At 45.8% G+C, this 20,970-nt stretch overlaps 1 protein-coding gene across 1 annotated transcript in view; it reads right to left on the bottom strand.

The window, feature by feature from the left end:
- Nucleotides 1-20,970, bottom strand: part of Cfdp1 (craniofacial development protein 1) — an 85,717-nt gene that overhangs the window by 4,511 nt on the left and 60,236 nt on the right. The window contains exon 6 of the mRNA XM_048355111.1: nt 5,491-5,649. Within this exon, the coding sequence (XP_048211068.1) occupies nt 5,491-5,649 (159 nt within the window). The remainder of the gene's footprint in view (nt 1-5,490; nt 5,650-20,970) is intronic.

Below are 20,970 nucleotides of genomic sequence, written 5' to 3'. Positions count from 1 at the left end.
AGGGCTCACCTAGTTCAGGCATTTTGCAAGTGGGCCACAGTTCCACCGCAGACCCACTGGCTGACAAGGGTGATGGCAACGGCGGCTCTGGCTCATTTTCTGTCTTGGTGCGCTGGTGGCCTGTGTCCAGTGTCTGGGGGACTGGCCTGATTAAGCTCAGTCCACAGGGAAGCCTGGGGACGCGGGGAGGGAGCAGAGGCCTTTGCGGCTGCAGTTGTTTTTTGTGGCCCAGTTAAGCAGCAGTTCTTTATTTTCATGAACAAATATGCCAATAGCATCAAGGACCTAAGGGATTTTCTAGTTTTTCCTTTCAGAACCAGGTTATACAGCCCAAATTACTTTTTTGGCCACAGTTTCCCAGAAATCCAGGACAAAGGAAAGTAGGGGAGACTTGGAAATGAAGGACAAAGAAAGGGGGGGGTGGGGAGTGCCGTCAGGGAAGACACTAAGCCCCACCTAGAAGGCACTGGGCTCCAGTCTGGGAAGGCCCAGTGGTCAGCTGACCTCCAAAAGCTCCACCTAGTTATTATTCTGGCTAGACACCCACAAGACATGCCTCCCCCCACCCTGGAGAGAAAAGGACCACTGAGGCAGGCACAGGTAACAGGACACACCTGCTGGGTTGCTACTTCCCTGCACTGTGAACGAGCAGCCGGCCCTGGCTCCCTTGTGGGCACATCCATGGGGTGGGGAGCGCTGAGTTTTGGTCCCTAACTTCACAAAGAAGGAGACAGTCTGGATGGATGGACTGAGTGAGATGTGGACTCCTCTGTCCCGAGAAACTCAACTGAAGGAAGCCAACTGCCCAATACTGAGTGTGCCATTGCTCTGTTTCCCCAGGACCTAACATGTAATCATCTCATGGGCAGGACTGAAAGGGTGAATATTTTAATGCTTTCTTCTCCACTGCCTTCCTTTCCCATTATTTCAAGGCTGGGATGGTTCTGAGAGAGGGACTCGTCGGGGTGGTGGAGATAAGATTCTTGGGAGAGAGAAAATGAGTTTCCTTGGTACCTCCTTCACGCCTCTCTGAGTCACAAAACACCTGGCTTTCAGGTCATTTGGCCCCGTGATCTTCAAGTGACCAGACAGCAGCCACAGCCAGGACTGAGCCTCTAATTCCCTTCTTACTATGCCTCATGCCCTGGGCTAAGCCTGCTGGCCCGTGCCTAGCAGTGCTGCAAAGCTGTGTTGCTACTCCACAGACACGAGCAGGGCACTGTGTGATGAGCTACAGGGCCGGAGGAGGCTGTGCTCAGCGTCCAAGTGCAGTCTGCTGCATTTGGCCAAGGGGCAGCTGGGGAGCAGAAGAAAAGCAGCAGTTCCTTGTGGGACAGATGACCACTCTGAGACAGGCATTTAAACCAATTCTGCTTGCTTACAATGATGTATTAAGCACCCCATCTTGTTCTTTCTTTCATTATTCTTTTTTTTTTTTGGGGGGGGGTTGTTGGTCCAAGGGTTTGAACTCAGGGCCTGGGTACTGTCCCTAAGCTTTCGTGCTCAAAGCTAGTACTTTACCACTAGGAGCCACAACACCACTTCTGGTTTTCTGGTGGTTAATTGGAGATAGGACTCTCCTCAGATCTCAACCTCCTGAGTAGTCCTCAGATCTCAACCTCCTGAGTAGCCAGGAGAACCAGCACAAGCCACGAGCACCTGGCCTATTTGGCTTTTTTTGGTAATTAATTGGAGATAAGAGCCTCATGGACTTTTCCTGCCCTAGCTAGCTTTAAACCTTGATCCTGATTTCAGCCTCTTGATCAGCTAAGATTACAAGTATGAGCCACTGGTGCCTGACTAGGCTCCTCCCTCCCCCATCTTTCTGGGTGTTCAGCTCTAATCTGACTAGGTTGCCAAAGCCATGACTCTCTGCTAGCTAGCAGGATGGGGATTTAGAAACTGTCACAGCATGGCACCTACTCTGCAATGGGGGCTGTTCTAGGTGCAGAAAGCCCTGCCCTGAGTGGCCTGCTCTGGCTAACATAGGCACCAGCCAGGAAATACAAGAGAGAAACCCCAAAAGGGTGAAGGGACTGGGGTGGCTGGAGCTACAAAGTAGCATCTACTCAAGCCCTGACAGCGAAGCACTGCTTTCAGTGAGAAGTCAGAGGAGGGGAGGGCAAGGCTGGGAGAGAGTCTGGCTGGCCCTGTTAGGAGTTTAAGATGGATTAGATCTGTGATGGGGGGCTTTCTTTTTGTCAGTCTAGGGCTTGAACTCAGGGCCTGAGCACTGTCCCTGGCTTCCTTTTGCTCAAGGCTAGCACTCTGCCACTTGAGCCACAGCGCCACTTCTGGCCGTTTTCTATATATGTGGTGTTGGGGAATCGAACCCAGGGCTTCATGTATACGAGGCAAGCGCTCTTGCCACTAGGCCATATTCCCAGCACCATGGGGGGCTTTCTGTGGGAGATTAAAAAAAAATGGCCTGCACTTTTAAACCATCACTTCAGCAGCTGGCAGCGAGTGGAGAGGTGAGACAAGCGAGATAGGCTGAAATACTTGGTGACACAGCACCAACTAGACTTGTAGGACTTGAGTGGGAAGAGGAAATCAAGAGTGCTGCTGAGGTTTCTCTTCTGACAGTGGCTTGATAGCAACGGTAGCATTTTCTGCAAAGTCTGACACAGGGAGTCTGTTTCTGAAGCGTGAGCAAGTATTTGGTTCTGGACAGTAAGTCTGATGTGTGGCTTGGACATGCAGATAAAGTGATGGACCAATCAGCAGAAAGCTAAGTCTGGAATTCAGTGGGATGGATAAGCAGGAGATGTTTCTAGTCACCAGAAGAAAATGGGAGCCAAGACTTCTTTTGGGAAGGAAGATGAGGCAGCTGCCCAGGGCCCCAGGTTCACAGTTGAAACTCTGGGGAAACAAGAGAAGCTAGGAAGGGAGATTAGGAGATGCCCCTAAGCTTTCTTTCCCATCATTATGGAAAATATTCCTGAAGAGTTGGCAAGGATTTAAAGGGATAAAGCATGGAGCTTTCCAGTAAGGCCTCAGTCTTGTCATGGTCAGTAGTGGCAGATGGGAGAAAGAAATGTAAGCAGAGAACTTGGGATGGGAGAAAGAGAGGGAACTCCTATTTATAAACAGGTTGGGCATTTCTGCTACTTATTTAATTCCCACAACAAGGTATATTAAAGCTTACAGGTGAAGAAACTGAGTCTAGTGTCCATGGCGGATTGGTAGGAGGGTGAAAACTTGGAATTGGGAGCTGGGAATGTGGCTTAGTGGTAAAGTACTTGCATAGCATGCATCCCTGGGTTCGATTCCTCAGTGCCACATACACAGAAAAAGCCGGAAGTGTCACTGGGGCTCAAGTGGTAGAGTGCTAGCCTTGAGCAAAAGCAACTCAGGGGCAGTGCCCAGGCCCCGAGGTCAAGCCCCAGGACTGGCAAAAAACAAAAACAAAAACAAAAAACCTTGAATTTATTATAAAATACTTCACAGTTAGAGAAGTGTGCTCTGTGTGTGTGTATGTGCGTGCGCGCCCTGAAGGCAGACCAGAAGATCCAGGGAGGAGCACAGAAACCACAGGATCTGCGGTGGCAGATCGGTGGCATCATCCAGTGGTGGTGGCGAAGAGCTTTAGATGCAGGAGAACAAAGCAGAAGTGGCATGCTGTTAGTTGTTCCCTAACTCAGTTACTGGATTTTCCACTGCCTGATAAGTCCACCTTGGGCAGATGGCCCTTTAATCTTGTTTTCTCTCCAGTCTGTATTTTATTAACTCTTTCTTATCTTCAACAGGGCCACACCTTACTTTTACAAGACTTTTATTTGCTTAAGTAGGAGTGACATTGTCCAAACCATATGATCAACACTCAAAGAAGCAATAAAGTGTAGCACACACTGGAACTTTCTCTGCTGTCTGAGGTCCCTGTGGGAAGTGAACAGTGAAGCGGGGCTGGTGGAAAGATGTGGGGAGAATGTCAGAGCCACCCATTTTTATGGAGATAACACCACCTCATGCTTTTGCTTTGTCCTGGGCTTTCCCAGCTGTAGCTCTTCTGTCTCTGTCATGAGGCACAGACAGACTGAAGTGGATCTGGTAACTAAGCAGGCTTATAAAACAATTTTCTTTTTCTTTTTTGCCAGTCCTGGGGCTTGAACTCAGGGCCTAAACACGGTCCCTGGCTTCTTTTTGCTCAAAGCTAGCACTCTGCCACTTGAGCCACAGCGCCACTTATGGCTTTTTCTGTTTATGTGGTGCTGAGGACTTGAACCCAGGGCTTCATGCATACTAGGCAAGCACTCTACCACTAGGCCAAATTCCCAGCCCCTAAAACAATTTTCATTAAAAAAAATTTTAAACATTTTGTTTGGCTCCTAGACTCATTCAGATAATGTTGAGGCCTCATTTAGAAATATGATCCCTAAAACAAGGGAGTGGCCCATACCCATAATACCATGAACGACCCAGGAGACTGAGGCAGGGAGATTGTGAATACGAGCCAACTTGTGCTACACAATCTGTCTCAAGTCCCCCAAAACTACAAAGCCCAAACCCAACACAAAACAACAAAGAAATATGACCTAGAAAGTAAATCTCTGAGTTATCTTTACTATAATTTAGGTTATTTAGTAACCTGAATGGTTTGTACTTACTTCAGGCCATTGTACGGCAGGTGTTCTGAAAGGCTTTGGGCCTATCACACTTATGTAATAGATGCAATATATGTAATATAACAGCACATATTACATGCTGTCTTGTGAGAGATGCACAACTGCCTTCACCACAGAAGGTGGTGTTACTGACAAAGGAGCTGAGCCTCAGACATATCTACTGTACCGGGAGAGTTTAGTGGGGAGGGGCGCCCCGATGGTGGGAGGGGCACACGACACTTTCTTCCACTGTTAAGGGTAGGGAATGTTGACCTGGAGCCAAGGACCAACTTCTGTAGTAACCTTACTAATACTTTCCTGGTTTTTCATTCGATCACCAGGAAAACAAATGTAACAAAAGGAAGGGACCATTTTCACAACTAGATACAATGCAATGGACATCCTCTTTGTATTCCACAGTGGACAGGAAGGGATAGGGCCTGGGATGATGTCCAAGAGGCTGGTACACAATGCAGCCACGGTCAAGGGTGAGGCCCCACCCTGGCTACAATGAAATGGACCAAAAAAAGAAAAAATCACAATGAGATACCACATAGGCACTGCGTTGGCTTCGCTTCTCAAGTATTTGAACTGGTCTGACTTCTCAGAAGGCCAAATGATCCAGGTTAGGTTAAGACTGCTACAGCTGAGTTAGATTTCAACCATGGGAATAAGCCAGGCAACTTAACGGTTCACTAGAGCTGTAATTCAGCAAACTCAGCTTGACAGACATCACTGGAAAACAGTTGTGTTCTCACACACCCTCTTTTCCTCCCTCACCTGTGGTAGGACCTGCCCCATGTTGGAACAATCTAAGCATTCTCATTTCTTCATTTCCCATGGCTCAAACCGAGCTTATCAACAGTAAGTCATTCCAAGTTCTTACCCTTCTTTCCCTCGATTATGGATGGCCAGCTCTTCGCCAATCCCTTCTTCCTCCTTGAAGCTCTCCCAGTCCAATTTGGACTTCTCAAGGGTGCTCATTTTCTGTTTCTTGGCTCCAAGTTTCCCCAAGAGGTTGCTCATGCCACTTGGTCTTTTTAAACTAAGGAAAGAGAAAACAGAAGGCATGCGCCATGTACAAGACTGATCTCTTCAATAGTTTTTTGGATTTGCACAGGGTTCCCTGGGTTGGGGCCATTTTTCTTAATGGAAGCCATGTTTATACCTTGGGTTATTTCCTTCCTGGTATGGAGAACACTGTAAGTACAGCAGAATGCTAATATGCTTTTCCTGCCTGACATGTGACTGCCCTGCTCAGGGGCTGACCCTGGAAGTCCCTACCCCTCAGACCTCTGTGTGCCTGTGTAGCGAGTCTCTGCTTACAGGAAGGGGGGGGGGGCTCAGGAGAAGCTTTGGAGTCACATGGCCAAGTCCAAATTCCATCTCTGCCTGAATGACTCAAGGATAGTCATTTAAGTGTGTCTCTCTGGGTTTCCTAATCTCCAGTGAATGCTTACTCATTGGGCTGTGCCCTACCTTCCATGTAAAGAGCTAAAACAGCACGGGGCCTGGGTCAAGGTGCTGTAAGCCCTGGCCACTGTGAGTCACTGTCATTGTTTGTGTCTCTGGAAATTCTTTTAAAAGTAAGAACCAGTTCCCAGCACTGATGAGCAAGAAGTCGCAATGGGGTACAAGGACCTTTTAAAGGCAGTTCGTTGCCTTTCCACTTCTGTGAGCTAGGCCTGGTTTTCCCAGGAGGTGGAGAACATTCTTGAGCACAGGGAATGTACAGCCTGTGCTCTATTTGCTGGTGATGCTATCAGGGGCTGTGGGAGAAACCCCATATGCCCAAATTCAAGTCTCGGCAGGCCAAATGTTTCCAGTCAATGTTACACGTATGAGATAAAAGAAGAAAAACAGAAGACAGCTGGTTCTCAAGAAGGTGATAGGAGGGAAAGGACTATGAGGCACATGGCTTTTGATCTTTTTATGAAATTATCTACCAGCACATAGGAAACTGGAATCTATTTCTGCCTGATAAAGATATGCAGGAGTGTTAAGCCACCTAAACACTGTGAGCTCACGTCACAGTGCTCAGCCTCTGAGTGCTTTCAGAGCCACTTTCTCACTGGATGCTCACCACAGCCTAGGCCAAAGGATCACAGCTCAGAGTCAAAGTATCATCTTCAAGATCACCAGTATCAGCTTCCACCTAGTTTAAAACCCTGCACCCCGAGGGTGAGCTGACAGGCCAGTGTCCTCATTCATTCATTCATTCATTCCAGGGCTTGAATTCAGGGCCTGGGCACCATCCCTGAGCTTCCCCCCCCCCCAGTCCTGGGGCTTGAACTCAGGTCCTGAGCACTGTCCCTGGCTTCTTTTTGCTTAAGGTCAGCTCTCCACCACTTGAGCCACAGCGCCACTTCCGGCCTTTTCTGTTTATGTGGTACTGAGGAACTAAACCAAGGGCTTCATGCATGTTAAGCAAGTACTCTACCACTAAGCCGCACTCCCAGCCCCTAAAGTCCATGTTAAACACAAAGTTTGGGGGCCCAAAATGACGTTAAATGATGTCATTCTACTAGCATTAGTCTAGAGGAAGCCTGCTTCGCTGTCAAGTTCATGCCCCACTATACACTGTGCTTAGATCAACTCAGAACAGGCCAGGCAGGCATCATCCTTGTGTTGAGCTGGACAAATAAAGCTCAGAGAGGTTAAATGAAACAACTAAGGTCAAACCAATAGAAAATGCAGCTCTGCAATTTCTCTAGTCTCTGTAGTGTGTGTGTGTGTGTGTGTGTGTGTGTGTGTGTGTGTGTGTGTGTGTGTGTGTGTGTGTGTGTGTGTGTGTATGTGCGCGCCAGTACTGGGGCTTGAACTTAAGTCCTGTGAACTGTCCCTGAGCTTCTTCACTCAAGGTTGGCATTCTAGCAATTGAGTCACAACCATACTTCTGGCTTTTTAGTGATTAACGGGAGATAAGAATCTCACTGACTTTCTTGCCAGGGCTAGCTCTGAGCCACAATCCTCATATCTCAGCCACCTGAGTAGCTAGGATTATAGACATGAATCATTGGTGCATGTAGTGCATGACTTACATGGGATTTCTTTCTTTTTTTTTGGCCAGTCCTGGGCCGTGAACTCAGGGCCTGAGCACTGTCCCTGGCTTCTTTTTTGCTCAACTCTGCCAACTTAAGCCACAGCGCCACTTCTGGCCTTTTCTGTATATGTGTGTGCTGAGGAATCGAACCCAGGGCTTCTTGTATAAGAGGTGAGCATTCTTGACACTAGGCCATATTCCCAGCCCCTACATCATCTTTTTTGATGAATGTTTTGCTGCAAAGTTGTGAGATGGTTTTCAGAAAAAGAAAATGAGCCACACTCACCCTTTGCTGTCACCACTGAACACTAGCAGGAAGGCACCTGTGCTACTATACTTAGGGAGAAAGGGGAAGCTTTCAGCTCTGCTTTCACTGGGCCATTAACATGGTTTACGACATCTTAACCTGATAGTCTCTGAAGCAAAATAACCTGCCTTTAACTGAGGCTAAATCAAAGTGAATGGTGCCCTGATAGCAGCCAAGAATGTGGTGTGTGTGTGTGTGCGCGCGCGCGTGTGTGTACATACTCAACACCAAGTGACGAGCCTCTTTCTAGAATCTGTTATGTGGGCCCTGCATGCTTCTGAGAGCAGTCCCTTCCCTTCCACCTTGCTATGGGGTTTGAGTAGCATAATCCTGGCATCATTCCAGCACAGCTTTCAGGAGGGAGATTTACTATCACACTGTTCCTGTCTCTGTGGTTAGACTGCATCCATCAGGCTTTCAGGAAGCCAAGGCAGGTGAGAGTTGGCTTCTAGGCAGGTGCCACTGGCCAGCTGTGAGGGAGTATCACGGGGGCCTGTAGCTGAGAACTCTGCGAGCTAGAAGGAAGGAAGTCAGCTCTGAGTGTACTGGAAAGCTCCAGAAGGAGATGTCAGAACTCTCCTGGAGATTTCTGTTATCACTGGGAACCAGTGGCTCTTTGTTCTGGATCCTAAATCAGGGGCCAAGGTGCTGGCAGAAGATCAGCTTTGACACATCACTCCAAGACAACAGTGCTTTGTTCTGAAGAACGCTCAGACATCTCTTGTGAGCCAAAGTTCAAAGACATGGAAATAACACTTGTTCCCTCCCAGATTATATCCAGGATATTACACTGAGATGTATCCAGACTATGATTACCAAGATGTTTCCAGGGTCACAATGGCATTTCAACCTCCTCCTCCCAAATGTCAGTTTCTGACCTCCCCACCATGAATGTGATGTAGAGACAAAGCGCATCCAGAAGGCTGGCCTTGCTCTAACTAGTCAGAGTCCAGGCCACAAGAGGAGGCTGAGCTCCATTCATGTTGGTAGAAAAAAATCTCTCTCTCTCTCTCTCTTTTTTTTTTTTTTGCCAGTCCTGGGACTTGTACTCAGGGCCTGAGCACTGTCCTTGACTTCTTTTTGTTCAAGGCTAGTACTCTGCCACTTGGGCCACAGCGCCACCTCTGGCTTTTTCTATATATGTGGTGCTGAGGAATAGAACCCAGGGCTTCATGTATACGAGGCAAGCACTTTACCACTAGGTCACATTCTCAGCCCCAAAAGAATCTTTTATTAAGTGTTTCTTCCTTACCTATTTTGCTTAGTTGTTTACCAACCAGTAATTATCTTCAACTCTCCCCTCCCTGGATATACTCCAATGACCTATCTATCTTAATACCAAATCCCAATATCTTGTACCAAAAAGAAATAGAAACTCACAAAAGTAGAAGAGACAGAGAAAATAGGTATCTTTTTTCATTGTTTTGAGAACAAAGTTTATCACAATAAATTTCTTGAACTTATTTTGGCTCTTTTAGCTCATGAAAGGCTAACAAATTTCATTATAATTAAATGGTAAACGCCATCACAAGACTGTCATGAGGCATTATGATAACTGACTTACTTTGGTCCATGGCCCTTAGCATGGACTCTGATTTGTAGCAAGCATACTGCTGTATCTGCTCAGCCTCAGTGAGGCCCTGAAGTCCTTCTATTTACAAGAGGTCTGGAAAGGAGAGCGTTAGCAGAAAGATTGGCAAGGCTCAACAATGAGTGGCAGGAGTTCCTTTCCCTGTGATCTACAACTCCAGCCATCCCACTATTTCACAGAATAGAATTTTCACTTCGGAAAGGAATATAGTCATTAGTTGGTTCATTCATTTGTTCATTCATTCACGCATGCATACACTGAATTCGCCTAATAGAAATGAGTGGGAACCTATTATTTACCACACACCATACTGGGAACTAGGAACACACACACACAATAAAGTATAATCTTTGGATTCAAGGTGAAAAATCTAGCAAAGGCAGTGACATACAGGCAAACTGGTATACGATGAGTGCACATAAGAGAACAGCTGAGGGGCTTCTTTATAGATGAGTTAAGTAAACAGCACTCTGTAAGGGAGCAAATTCTACATAGTGGTAGACATGGGACTAGCGCTTAGTGCTTTGGACACTGAGACGGCTGCTTCTCCTCTGTGCTTGATGAGAGAGCTGGGAACAGGTAACCATGGAGCTCCTTCCACATCTGATCATGGCTCACTGGAGGGGAGAGGAGTAACTTTTACTTTTCCCTGCGGTCCCGAAGTTCACTGTGTGCAGGGTTCATGACTTACTCATTTTTTGTCTTATCTAGAGTAAAGCACAAAGGCTCATAGTATGTGACTACATTTTTTTCCCCCTGAAGTAATGGGGTTTGAACTCAGGTGTTCTACCACTTTTTTTTTTTTTTTTTGCCAGTCCTGGGCCTTGGACTCAGGGCCTGAGCACTGTCCCTGGCTTCTTCCCGCTCAAGGCTAGCACTCTGCCACTTGAGCCACAGCGCCGCTTCTGGCCGTTTTCTGTATATGTGGTGCTGGGGAATCGAACCTAGGGCCTCGTGTATCCGAGGCAGGCACTCTTGCCACTAGGCTATATCCCCAGCAATACCACTTGAGCCACTATGTCTGCCTCTTTTTGTGTTAGAGACAGGGTCTAGCTTTATGCCTTAGACTTCATCCCTCCCATTTTTGTTTCTTTTTGTTGTTGACATGACAAGCATATACCACTGCACCCAACCTGATTAGCACTGCCAAGGACTCATGCTCTTTTTTGTTCAAGGCTAGTGCTCTACCACTTGTGGTATTTTTCTAGTTAATTAGAGACGAGTCTCTCAAAATCTGTCTGTCCCAAGATTCTCAGATCTCAGCCTCCTGAGTATGATTATAGGCATGAGTTACGGGCACCTGGCCTGCTCAATATATATGTATTGTGTACTAGTCCAGAAGCTTGAATATGAGCTGCTTTTGCTCAAGGCTAGCACTCTACCACTGGAGCCAAGTGCCACTTCTGGCTTTTTCTGTGTATGTGGTACTGAGGACTCGAACTCAGAGCTTCATGCATGCTAGGCAAGCACTCTACCACTAAGCCACATTCCCAGGCCCTTCTAGCCTGCCTTTTTTTTTTTTTTTTTTGTGGCCAGTCCTTGGCCTTGGACTCAGGGCCTGAGCACTGTCCCTGGCTTCCTTTTGCTCAAGGCTAGCACTCTGCCACTTGAGTCACAGCACCACTTCTGGCCGTTTTCTATATATGTGGTACTGGGGAATCGAACCCAGGGCTTCATGTATACGAGTCAAACACTCTTGCCACTAGGCCACATTCCCAGCCTCTAGCCTGCCTTCTTGAGACCAAAACCAAGTCTTCAATTAAGTTGCAGAGTTCTGATGGACAAGTATTTGAAGCTGACGTAGAAATAAATGACCAGAGCTAAGGACCAGCAGCGCATGTGTCAGAAGTTTGGTTCCTAGCTAGTGGGTTACTGGGAGGGGCTAGACCACAAGGCTTCTGACTTCATCAATGTTATTTGCTGTTCACAGCTGAGCCATCAGAATGGCACTGGGCAGAGTGTCAGGTGAGCACACACAGGGAAGCGAAGTGTGGTCCTCGGGTAAGGTGGTGACTGCAGAGGTCTTCATTTGTAAAGGTACACTTCATTTCTGTAATTAACACGTATAACATTACCAGTGTAGGATGTTTTGATGCCTCATTTCTAGTGCCTTACTCTGTAGTGCCCTTGGCCATGACTAAGCAAAGACTGGGGTGAATGAATGGGAAAGGAGCCCATCTGGAAGATAATACACAGAAAATCCACCGAGGATTTTTTTTTTTTTTTTTTTTTTTTTTTTTTTGCCAGTCCTGGGGCTTGAACTCAGGGCCTGAGCACTGACCCTGGCTTCTTTTTGCTCAAGGCTAGCACTCTGCCACTTGAGTCACAGCACCACTTCTGGCCTTTTCTGTATATGTGGTGCTGAGGAATCGAACCCAGGGCTTCATGTATATGAGGCGAGCACTCTACCACTAGGCCATATTCCCAGCCCCAGGATTTTTTTTTTTTTGAGGTCTTTAAAATGTGAAAGATCAGAAAGAAGAGGCAAAGATTTACAGGGTCACCAGTGGGACCCTCCTCTGGGATACCACAGAAGCACCCTGTGAAGCACACTTCTCAAGGCCTGCAGCCTGGTACCCTTGAGGGATAAGTGACGTAAAGCCATGGGGAGGAGATACCCTCTTATCTGGCTCTAGACCTCTAGGAAATGGTACTTCTGAAATTCCCTTGCCCAGTGTGTCCCAACCGAATGTGCTTTCACTCCTTCTCTGGGAAACATAATGCTGGGGCCTTTCCTGCCCCCGCTCCAGCAGTTTCCTTCCTGGAACCATTCCCATGGGGGGACTGTGGCAAGCAGGGAAGGGCACACCACTGTTTCTCGGAGGAAGCACTCAGTTTAAAGGGAACTAGGATTAAGAGGGCTGATTTACATAAACACATACAGCTAGAGCTGCAGACAACAACTTACTGATCAGCCAAATGGACTAACTATATTTCTGGAGGTGGAATTTTAAAGAAATAATTTACAGATCCTAACAAAGCTCATAATGACCTTTTATTTCTTTATGCAAATCCCTGGGAGTGCAATGGAGGAAGACACAGCTCATTTTCCAGATAGTGGTTTCACGTGGAATCCCTACCAGTCACAAACACAGAGGCCAAGAGGAGTGGAATGGAATCAGGATCTGGCATTCATTCATTCATTCATCCATTCATTCATTCATGTTGGTCATGGGACTTGGACTCAGGGACTGGCCACTGTCCCTGAGCTCTTTCACTCAAGTCTAGTGCTGTACCAATATAAACCACAGCTCCATTTCTGGTTTTCTGGAGGTAAGAGTCTCCTGGGGACTTTTCCTGCCCAGACTGGCTTTGAACAGTGATCCTCAGATCTTAGCCTCCTGTGTAGTTAGGATTACACCAGCGCCTGGCAGACCTGGCACTCAGAAGGAGAATACTGCCTGGCTTTCTACTATGACCTGTGCTGAGCTAGTGCTGGTCACGTCTGCAAGCCCAGGAGGACAATAGCTCTGGGCCAACAGCACATCTCTCCCTAACTATCTAGAGTGAGAAGCAAAGCAGAAAGTCAATGCGCCTTACTGTCCTGCCTGTTCTTGAACTTTTCTTTTTTTTGTTCGTCCTGGGCCTTGGACTCAGGGCCTGAGCACTGTCCCTGGCTTCTTTTTGCTCAAGGCTAGCACTCTGCCACTTGAGCCACAGCGCCACTTCTGGCCATTTTCTATATATGTGGTGCTGGGGAATTGAACCCAGGGCCTCATGTATACGAGTCAAGCACTCTTGCCACTAGGCCATATTCCCAGCCGCCTTGAACTTTTCTTTCGCTCTGTCTCCTTATGAAAAAAAAATCTGAGGATGACAACATAAATCTCAACTTCTTGGGTACTTCCGAGGCTGAGGTCACATTTAAGCTTCAGGACATGAGGGGAGGTGTCAATCAGACAAGAAATAATTCCTTTAGTTTTACAACATGGAAGCTTCATTTAAAACAAGTCTTGCCTGCCCCTTTTTAGAAATGGTAGGCATATTAACCACATGGCTTTAAATGAAACTCAGACGAGCTGGCTCACATCTATTTTACAGAATTATTCCCCATCCTTCCCCAACTTTTTTTTTTTTTTTTTTGGGGGGGGGGCAGTCCTGGGGCTTGGACTCTGGGCCTGAGCACTGTCTCTGGCTTCTTTTTGCTCAAGGCTAGCACTCTGCCACTTGAGCCACAGCGCCACTTCTGGCCATTTTCTGTATATGTGGTGCTGGGGAATCGAACCAAGGCCTCATGTATATGAGGCAGGCACTCTTGCCACTAGGCCATATCCCCAGCCCCCTTCCCCAACTTTTTTTTTTTTTTTTGGCCAGTCCTGGGCCTTGGACTCAGGGCCTAAGCACTGTCCCTGGCTTCTCTTTGCTCAAGGCTAGCACTCTGCCACTTGAGCCACAGCGCCGCTTCTGGCCGTTTTCTGTATATGTGGTGCTGGGGAATCGAACCAAGGCCTCATGTATATGAGGCAGGCACTCTTGCCACTAGGCCATATCCCCAGCCCCCTTCCCCAACTTTTTTTTTTTTTTTGGCCAGTCCTGGGCCTTGGACTCAGGGCCTAAGCACTGTCCCTGGCTTCTCTTTGCTCAAGGCTAGCACTCTGCCACTTGAGCCACAGCGCCGCTTCTGGCCGTTTTCTGTATATGTGGTGCTGGGGAATCGAACCTAGGGCCTCGTGTATCCGAGGCAGGCACTCTTGCCACTAGGCTATATCCCCAGCCCCCCTTCCCCAACTTTTAACTGGTACTATTTAAGCATACAAAATCCCAAATGTAAAGAATCTGGAAGTTAGACACAGCTGGGATTCCTGACACCTGAAAGTTATGTCTGGAGAGGAATGTCCCTTATGGTCCTTTCCTTTCATTAGATGAGGCTGAGGAGGTCATCTTTTGGCACTTGGCACTCCTGCCAAACCCTTCAGAGTGTCATCCATATCATTTGATCACTCAGTTGCTAGGGACAGCATCTCTGGCCCTGTAGCGGCCACATTTCTGCCATCCTTACTGTAATGTAGTGAGCTTCACCAAGTCTGCCTTTCTCTCTCTAGGGGCGCTTCCTCCTCTCCTCTAAAAGCCAGATATACCATCAGGAACAATGGCAGCTTTTCCCTGGCCAATCCACCTAACACAAGCATGATTTAAAGAGCCCTTGGGGAGCAGAGATCTGCACAAGGATGATTACAGGGTTACCTTAGCGGGAACCTAACACTGATGGGGCAATACAATAAATTGTTTTATTTTGTTTTGCTGGTTGGTCCTGAGGCTGCTTGAACTCAGCCCAGGTACTGTCTTGGAGCTTTTGTGCTCAAAGGTAGTGCTTTAACACTTGAGCCACAGCCCTACTTCTGGCTTTTTGTGGTTAACTGGAGATAAGAATCTTACAGACAGATCTTTCTGCTCTGCTCTGGCTGGCTTTGAACTGTGAACCTCAGATCTCAGCCTCTTGAGTAGCTAGGATTACAGCTACTAGTGCTCAGCTAATATAATGGATTTTAACAAAGAAATGTTTATTCCCATGTAGTCTTTTTTTTTTTTTTAACCACATGCAGGAAATGGGTTTCATAGATGCTAGCCACAGCTGGGCCATCTGTAAACCACAACATAGTTTCTCTTTAACAAATGGAAGATTTTTACGTATTGCATCACTGAACCACCAAAAAAGAGTTCCTATCTTTAAAGCAAGTGAAAATGGCTAAGTAGCGCTTCCTCCTTTAGTCTGCCAGGCAGAGGTGGCCAAAGCAGCTTTTTCATACAGAAAAGCAGACTGTTCTCCAAGGTTCCTGTCATGCTACTGCTGACTGATAGATGAACCCTTGAGCCAATTTCATTCTCTTGCATTCTGGGCCTCACTTAAGAGCATGTGCTTTTGTAATCACAATGTAATGAAAAACCATGGGTCACAATGAAAAAGACGTGTGATTACAGGTCATGGCAAAAATGTCTAATGAAGGTGTTTAGCTTCTGGCTGATCCTACTAGATTTAGACTGGGAGATAGTCACAATGATAAAACCATTCAAGTGTGGCCAACTGAAGACTCACTAAAGAGGAGTAGACGCTTCAGCTCTTTGATTTGTCCTTCTACATCAGCCATGTGCTCTGGGAAACTTGGCATCAGCCTTCCTGCTGATAGGGAGGGAGGCCTTTGACCTGTGACGCCCAACTCTGAAGCCAGAGGGAGTTTGTGACTAACACCCTCTCCCGGAGGACCAGTGGCTTTGTGGCCCCTTCCTGTCAACTTGGAGACACTGTTAGCAAGACCACCGTTCTCACAGCACAGAAGCAGGAAGGAGGCTCTGAACTGAAGAACACTGATTGTCTCATTTGAATGATTCATTCAAAAGATAGGGGCAGCCATACAAATCCCAGAACCTAACTGAAACTATGACCACAATCACACTGAAGAAGAGCTTTGAAGATCATGGAAACAACCCAAATATAAGCTACTAAACTTATTTGTATTTTGAAAGAATGCTGGGAATTCTGATGACCAAACAGTTTTTATTTTCAGAAAATATTTTTATAATAGCTTTATTGATGTAATTCACAAAGAAGTTCATCCCCTACACATTGGGTTGGGGGAACCTCTCAAGTGTGTGTACCTAGTAAGGGCAAGGACTCGTGTCCAAACCCCAGCACTACCCCCCCCCAAAAAAAAAAGACAGAGAGAGAGAGAGAGAGGAAGGAAGGAAGGAGAAGGAAGGAAGGAAGGAAGGAAGGAAGGAAGGAAGGAAGGAAGGAAGGAAGGAAAACACATTACTTGGCTAACGTACACAGCCATCAGGTCTTTTTTTATTATTATATTATCACTCATTTTAGAATAATTTGTAAACCCTAGCAAAACTCCTTATACTCATTAGCAGTCCCTCAGGACCCCCTCAGCAACCACTAATCTACTTTCTGCTTTCACTATTGGTTTGTTTTTACTCTGGACAAGTTAATTTCTCTGAGTCTCAAGGAACCAATTAGTAAAATGAGAGCGATAATTTGAAGGGTGATAATCTATGCGGTGTGCTGGACCCTTTGTTGGGCACTGGGGACAGATTTCTTCTCATTTAATTCATTCATAAGAGACATATGCAAATAAGCACTAACACTATAAGAAAATTGCACACAGGAAGCAAAGTAAAGCAAGAGAATGTGAAATGGGGAAGGCGGTAGAAGGATAAGAAGGAAGCTACTGGAAGGACAAGCTGGAATAGACAGGCTGGGATAGAGAAATCCAGAAAGAACAAATAGTACCTGTGATGTTTGTGAATGCATTTAGTACAATGCCAGTGCCTGGCACAGGAGGAAATCAATTTTCCCACTTGTCCCCACATCTGTCCCCAGAAATCTTTGAAAAGATAACGCTCTCTAGAACACAGATTTTTATTTTATTTTTTTGTAATTGCTGTTTGGAAGACAGTGAGGAAAGGAGTGACATTGTCCAAAAAGAAATGTATTCTTTACCTGATTTATGCAACTGTAACCACCTCTGTACATCACCTTTATCATAAGAATAAAAAATAAAAACTGCTCTGTTAGGAAAAATTTCTGGATGTAGGACTTGCTGTTTTACACTTTTTCTAATGATGCCCCCTCTGGCAGCAAAGTAAATTTTAAATTTTGGCTTCTTTCTCCCACACCACAAATTGATGTTGAAACACTTCAAACCAAGAAACCTTTTAATTTAGAACAGCTTCTTTGCCTGTAGAATGGCCTGCAACTTGGGCTTGTCCCATGTTAGTTTCAGCTTCTTTGAAGGTGTCTAGGAGTCCTTCAGTATACAATCTCTGGACTTTTTGTGTGTATGCATGTGTGCTGGTTTGTTGGTATAGATCTTTAAGTTAGGGCCTTGCACTCTCACTTCGCTTTTTCTGCTGAAGGCTGGTGGTGCTTTATCACTTGAATCACACCTCTATTTCCAGCTCTTTTTCGTTGTTAATTGGAGGTTAAGAGTCTCACAGACTTTCCTGCCAGGCTGGCTTTGAACTATGATCCTCAGATCTCAGCCTCTAGAGTAGCTAGGATTATAGGCATGAGCCACTAGCACCTGGCCAATCTCTGGACTTTTCTCGAAGAACATTCGCTCTATCTTCACCCATCTTAAGGAAGGCTTGTGTTCTATTTGTATGCCTACAAACTCTCATTCTACCTCAGGCACACACCCATGTAAGTCTTTCCTTTTGACATTCAAGCCATTCCTTCTACCAAGATTATCCTACTCCCAGATCTCACTACTGAAATCATTGAGGTCAGCACTGACCTTCCTATCTAATGCTGAAGCTTTTTCCTTCCCCACATTCCAGATCCTCTACCTACTTCACACTTAGCATGAGGTGACAAAGCACGTCATTTATTTCTCTTGCATACTGTTTGCTATCTCTCTGCTGGAATGGAATCTCCTCTAGGGCTGGAACCATCTGGTTTTTGTTTTGTTTCTGCAATGCTGGGGATGGAATCCAGGGCCTGATGCATGTGAGGTAAGCGCTTTGCCACTGTATGCATTGCCAACCCTCCATGTGCTTTGTTCACTGATGTAACCCAAATACCTGGCACAGTATCTGCCATCTGCGCACAATAAATACTTGTTGAGAAAATGTCTGACCAGGGCTGGGAATGTGGCTTAGCGGTAGAGGGCTTGCTTATCATGCATGAAGCCCTGGGTTCAATTCCTTAGCACCATATAAAGAAAACAGCTGGAAGTGGCACTGTGACTCAAGTGGTAGAGTGCTAGCCTGGAGTGAAGAAGGTCAGGAACAGTGCCCAGCCCTTGAATTCAAACCCCACGACCGACCAAAAACAAAGGGAAACAAAATATGCCAGTTGTTCATGCCAGGAATCCTAGCTACTCAGAAGGCTGAGATGTGAAGATCTCAGTTCAAAGCCAGCCTGGAGAAGGAAAGTATGACAGACTCACTGATTAATTAGCAAAAAAAACCCAAAACAAACAAAAAACCCCCACAAAAAACTGGACTGAAGACATGGCCAAGTGGTAGAATGTCAGCCATAAGTGAGAATGACAAGCAAGAACATAAAGTTCTGAACTCATTTCTGGAACACATAAGAAATGGGGGGGGAGGGGAATGCAATTTGGAAAAGATAAACTTTGTACATCATAAAAAAACTCCCCTAAGTGTTACATACTGAAATAACAACTTTACATTGGCTATTGTTTCATTTGCTGTCCTTCTTTAGCTAGGTTTCTAAAGGGAGCTGCACACTTTATAGGCAGCGGAGAAAATACATTTGCTGATTGCAATAAACAACCCACATATTTTGAGTGGCTGGCAGCAGCTTGGAATTTGTCCTTAGGCTGGCCTGGGCACCATTTCTCTGGGGGCCTGTGGAATGCTCTACAATCCTGTCATAAATTGTACTCTGAGACAGGAGTGAAGGCATCTTAATTGATATGTACAGGGGAAGGGAGAGGCAAATAGATATGGATTTTATGTAAAAATGGAACTCTAACAAGCAAGTAAAAAAACCAAAAGACCTTCATGTGTGCAGCAGAGCTTCTCTTGTTAGTGGCTACGACATGACATTACTCTTTTTATTTGGTGGGGGGGGGGGCAGGAGCTAGTATTTTTGTTTTATTTTGTTTTGCTTTTATTTTCAGTGCTGGGGATAGAACATAAGAGTCTCAAGTAGGATAGGCAAACGTTTTGTCACTAAGCTCCAACCCCAGCCTCAGGGAAGTAGTTTTGACATCACATATATTGCTATATTATTGAACCAGAAGCCATGCCTGGATTCAGCCTGGAGGCTCAACACCAACATTGGATGGATGCAATTGAAGCAGTTAGCTAATTCAATACTCAACCATTTGTCAGAATATGCCAGAAAGAATTAACCAGGTCTACAGATTTGCTACAGGCAGTCAGGTGAGGTGAGGAAAGATGGCCACCCCTCAGCGTCATGGCCTACCAAGTGAGTCAAGGTAAGAAGATTATATTCACATGGACCCTTTTATTCCGTGAGGATATGAGCTGTGTGTTCAGTGGGACAGGCAAAGGTAGCTACTAGCAGCTAGAAAGGGAGGCAAAAAGGAATTTCTCACTGCTCAGGGATCTTGGTGCCTGATTAGAACTTCAAGGATAGAAAGATCCTAAGAACTTTCAAAGAGAGGGAGAAATGAGGTCATTCACAAAGACAAGCCTTCCAAATGACTTTAGACTTACCATTAGCAACATTGGAAGCTGACAGTGAGTGAAGCGATTGTTTCACCATACTGAAGAGAAATACCATTCTACAGGCAGCAGCAAAAGCACTCATAAAGTGAGAAGGATACATGGCTACAGGGAAGGCCAAGAGAACACAGAGTGAAGATCTGAGCAGGCTAGAGGCTCTAAATAGATGTGGGAAAGAACAGAGCTCATAGATTACAGAATGTAAGGTCTGGCTTGTGACTCAGTGGGAGATGCTTGCCTTGGGCTTGATCCCCAATACTTAAAACAAAAATCCTTCTAATCTCTGTCTGAATAGCTAGAATTATAGGTATGAGCTGCCAATGCCTGGCTCCAAGTACCTTATCTTAAAATAAAGACAAAAGCAAGTGGCACTGTGGCTCAAGCGGTAAAGCGGTAGAGAGCTAGTCTTGAGCTGAAGAGCTCAGGGATGGCACCCAGGCACCGAGTTCAAGCCCTACAACCACCACCACCACCAACAACAACAACAGAAATTAACTAATTAAAATAGCCCAAAGTACCAAAGGAAACAGCTACAAGTATTAAATAATTTCCTTTGAAAGCCTGACCCAGAATTGAGTCAAGAGACCATATGGTTTATTTCGACTGTGTAATATATTTTGACTTATCAAACTATGTACCTGTATGACTTTCATTTTAAAAAAATCAGTGAAAACCAATCCTGGTTAATTTTAATGTTCCAGGAAAATATGAGAGAATGAGATTTCTTGGGGAGGGCCCAGTCTGCCTATTAAGTCTTTGACCTTCCTAATTTTAATTATGTTCTATTTTTACCATCCCTGCTGCTCTCCTTTAACATGTTAAACATGCATATGTTTATATATGTGTTAAACATACATATGTTTATATCTGTTACACATGTATATATGTTAACATATATACACATACATACATACATGTTTATATTTGTTGCTGTTGGTTCTAGGGCTTGAACTCCAGGCCTGGCTGCTGTCTCTAAGCTCTTCAGCTCAAGGCTCTACCACTTTGAGCCATAGTGCCATTTCTGGTTTTCTGGTGTTTAATTCGAGATGAGAGTCTCATTTTGTACTTTCCTTCCCAGGCTGGCTTTGAACAGTGATCCTAGATCTGAGCCTCCAGAGTATGTAGGATTGCCACCAGTGCCTGGCTAATAAATATCTTTACTATTTATTCTTTTTTTTCTTTTTTCTAGTGCCAGTCCTGGGGTTTGATTTCAGGGCCTGGGCAGTACACTGTCCTCGAGCTTTTTTGCTCGAGGCTAGCA

Source organism: Perognathus longimembris, chromosome 10 (assembly GCF_023159225.1).
Source record: "Perognathus longimembris pacificus isolate PPM17 chromosome 10, ASM2315922v1, whole genome shotgun sequence".
In the NCBI taxonomy this organism is placed as follows: Eukaryota; Metazoa; Chordata; class Mammalia; order Rodentia; family Heteromyidae; genus Perognathus; species Perognathus longimembris.
The sequence above is the reverse complement of the archived record's forward strand: the minus strand, read 5'-3'. Positions and strand labels throughout refer to the sequence as shown.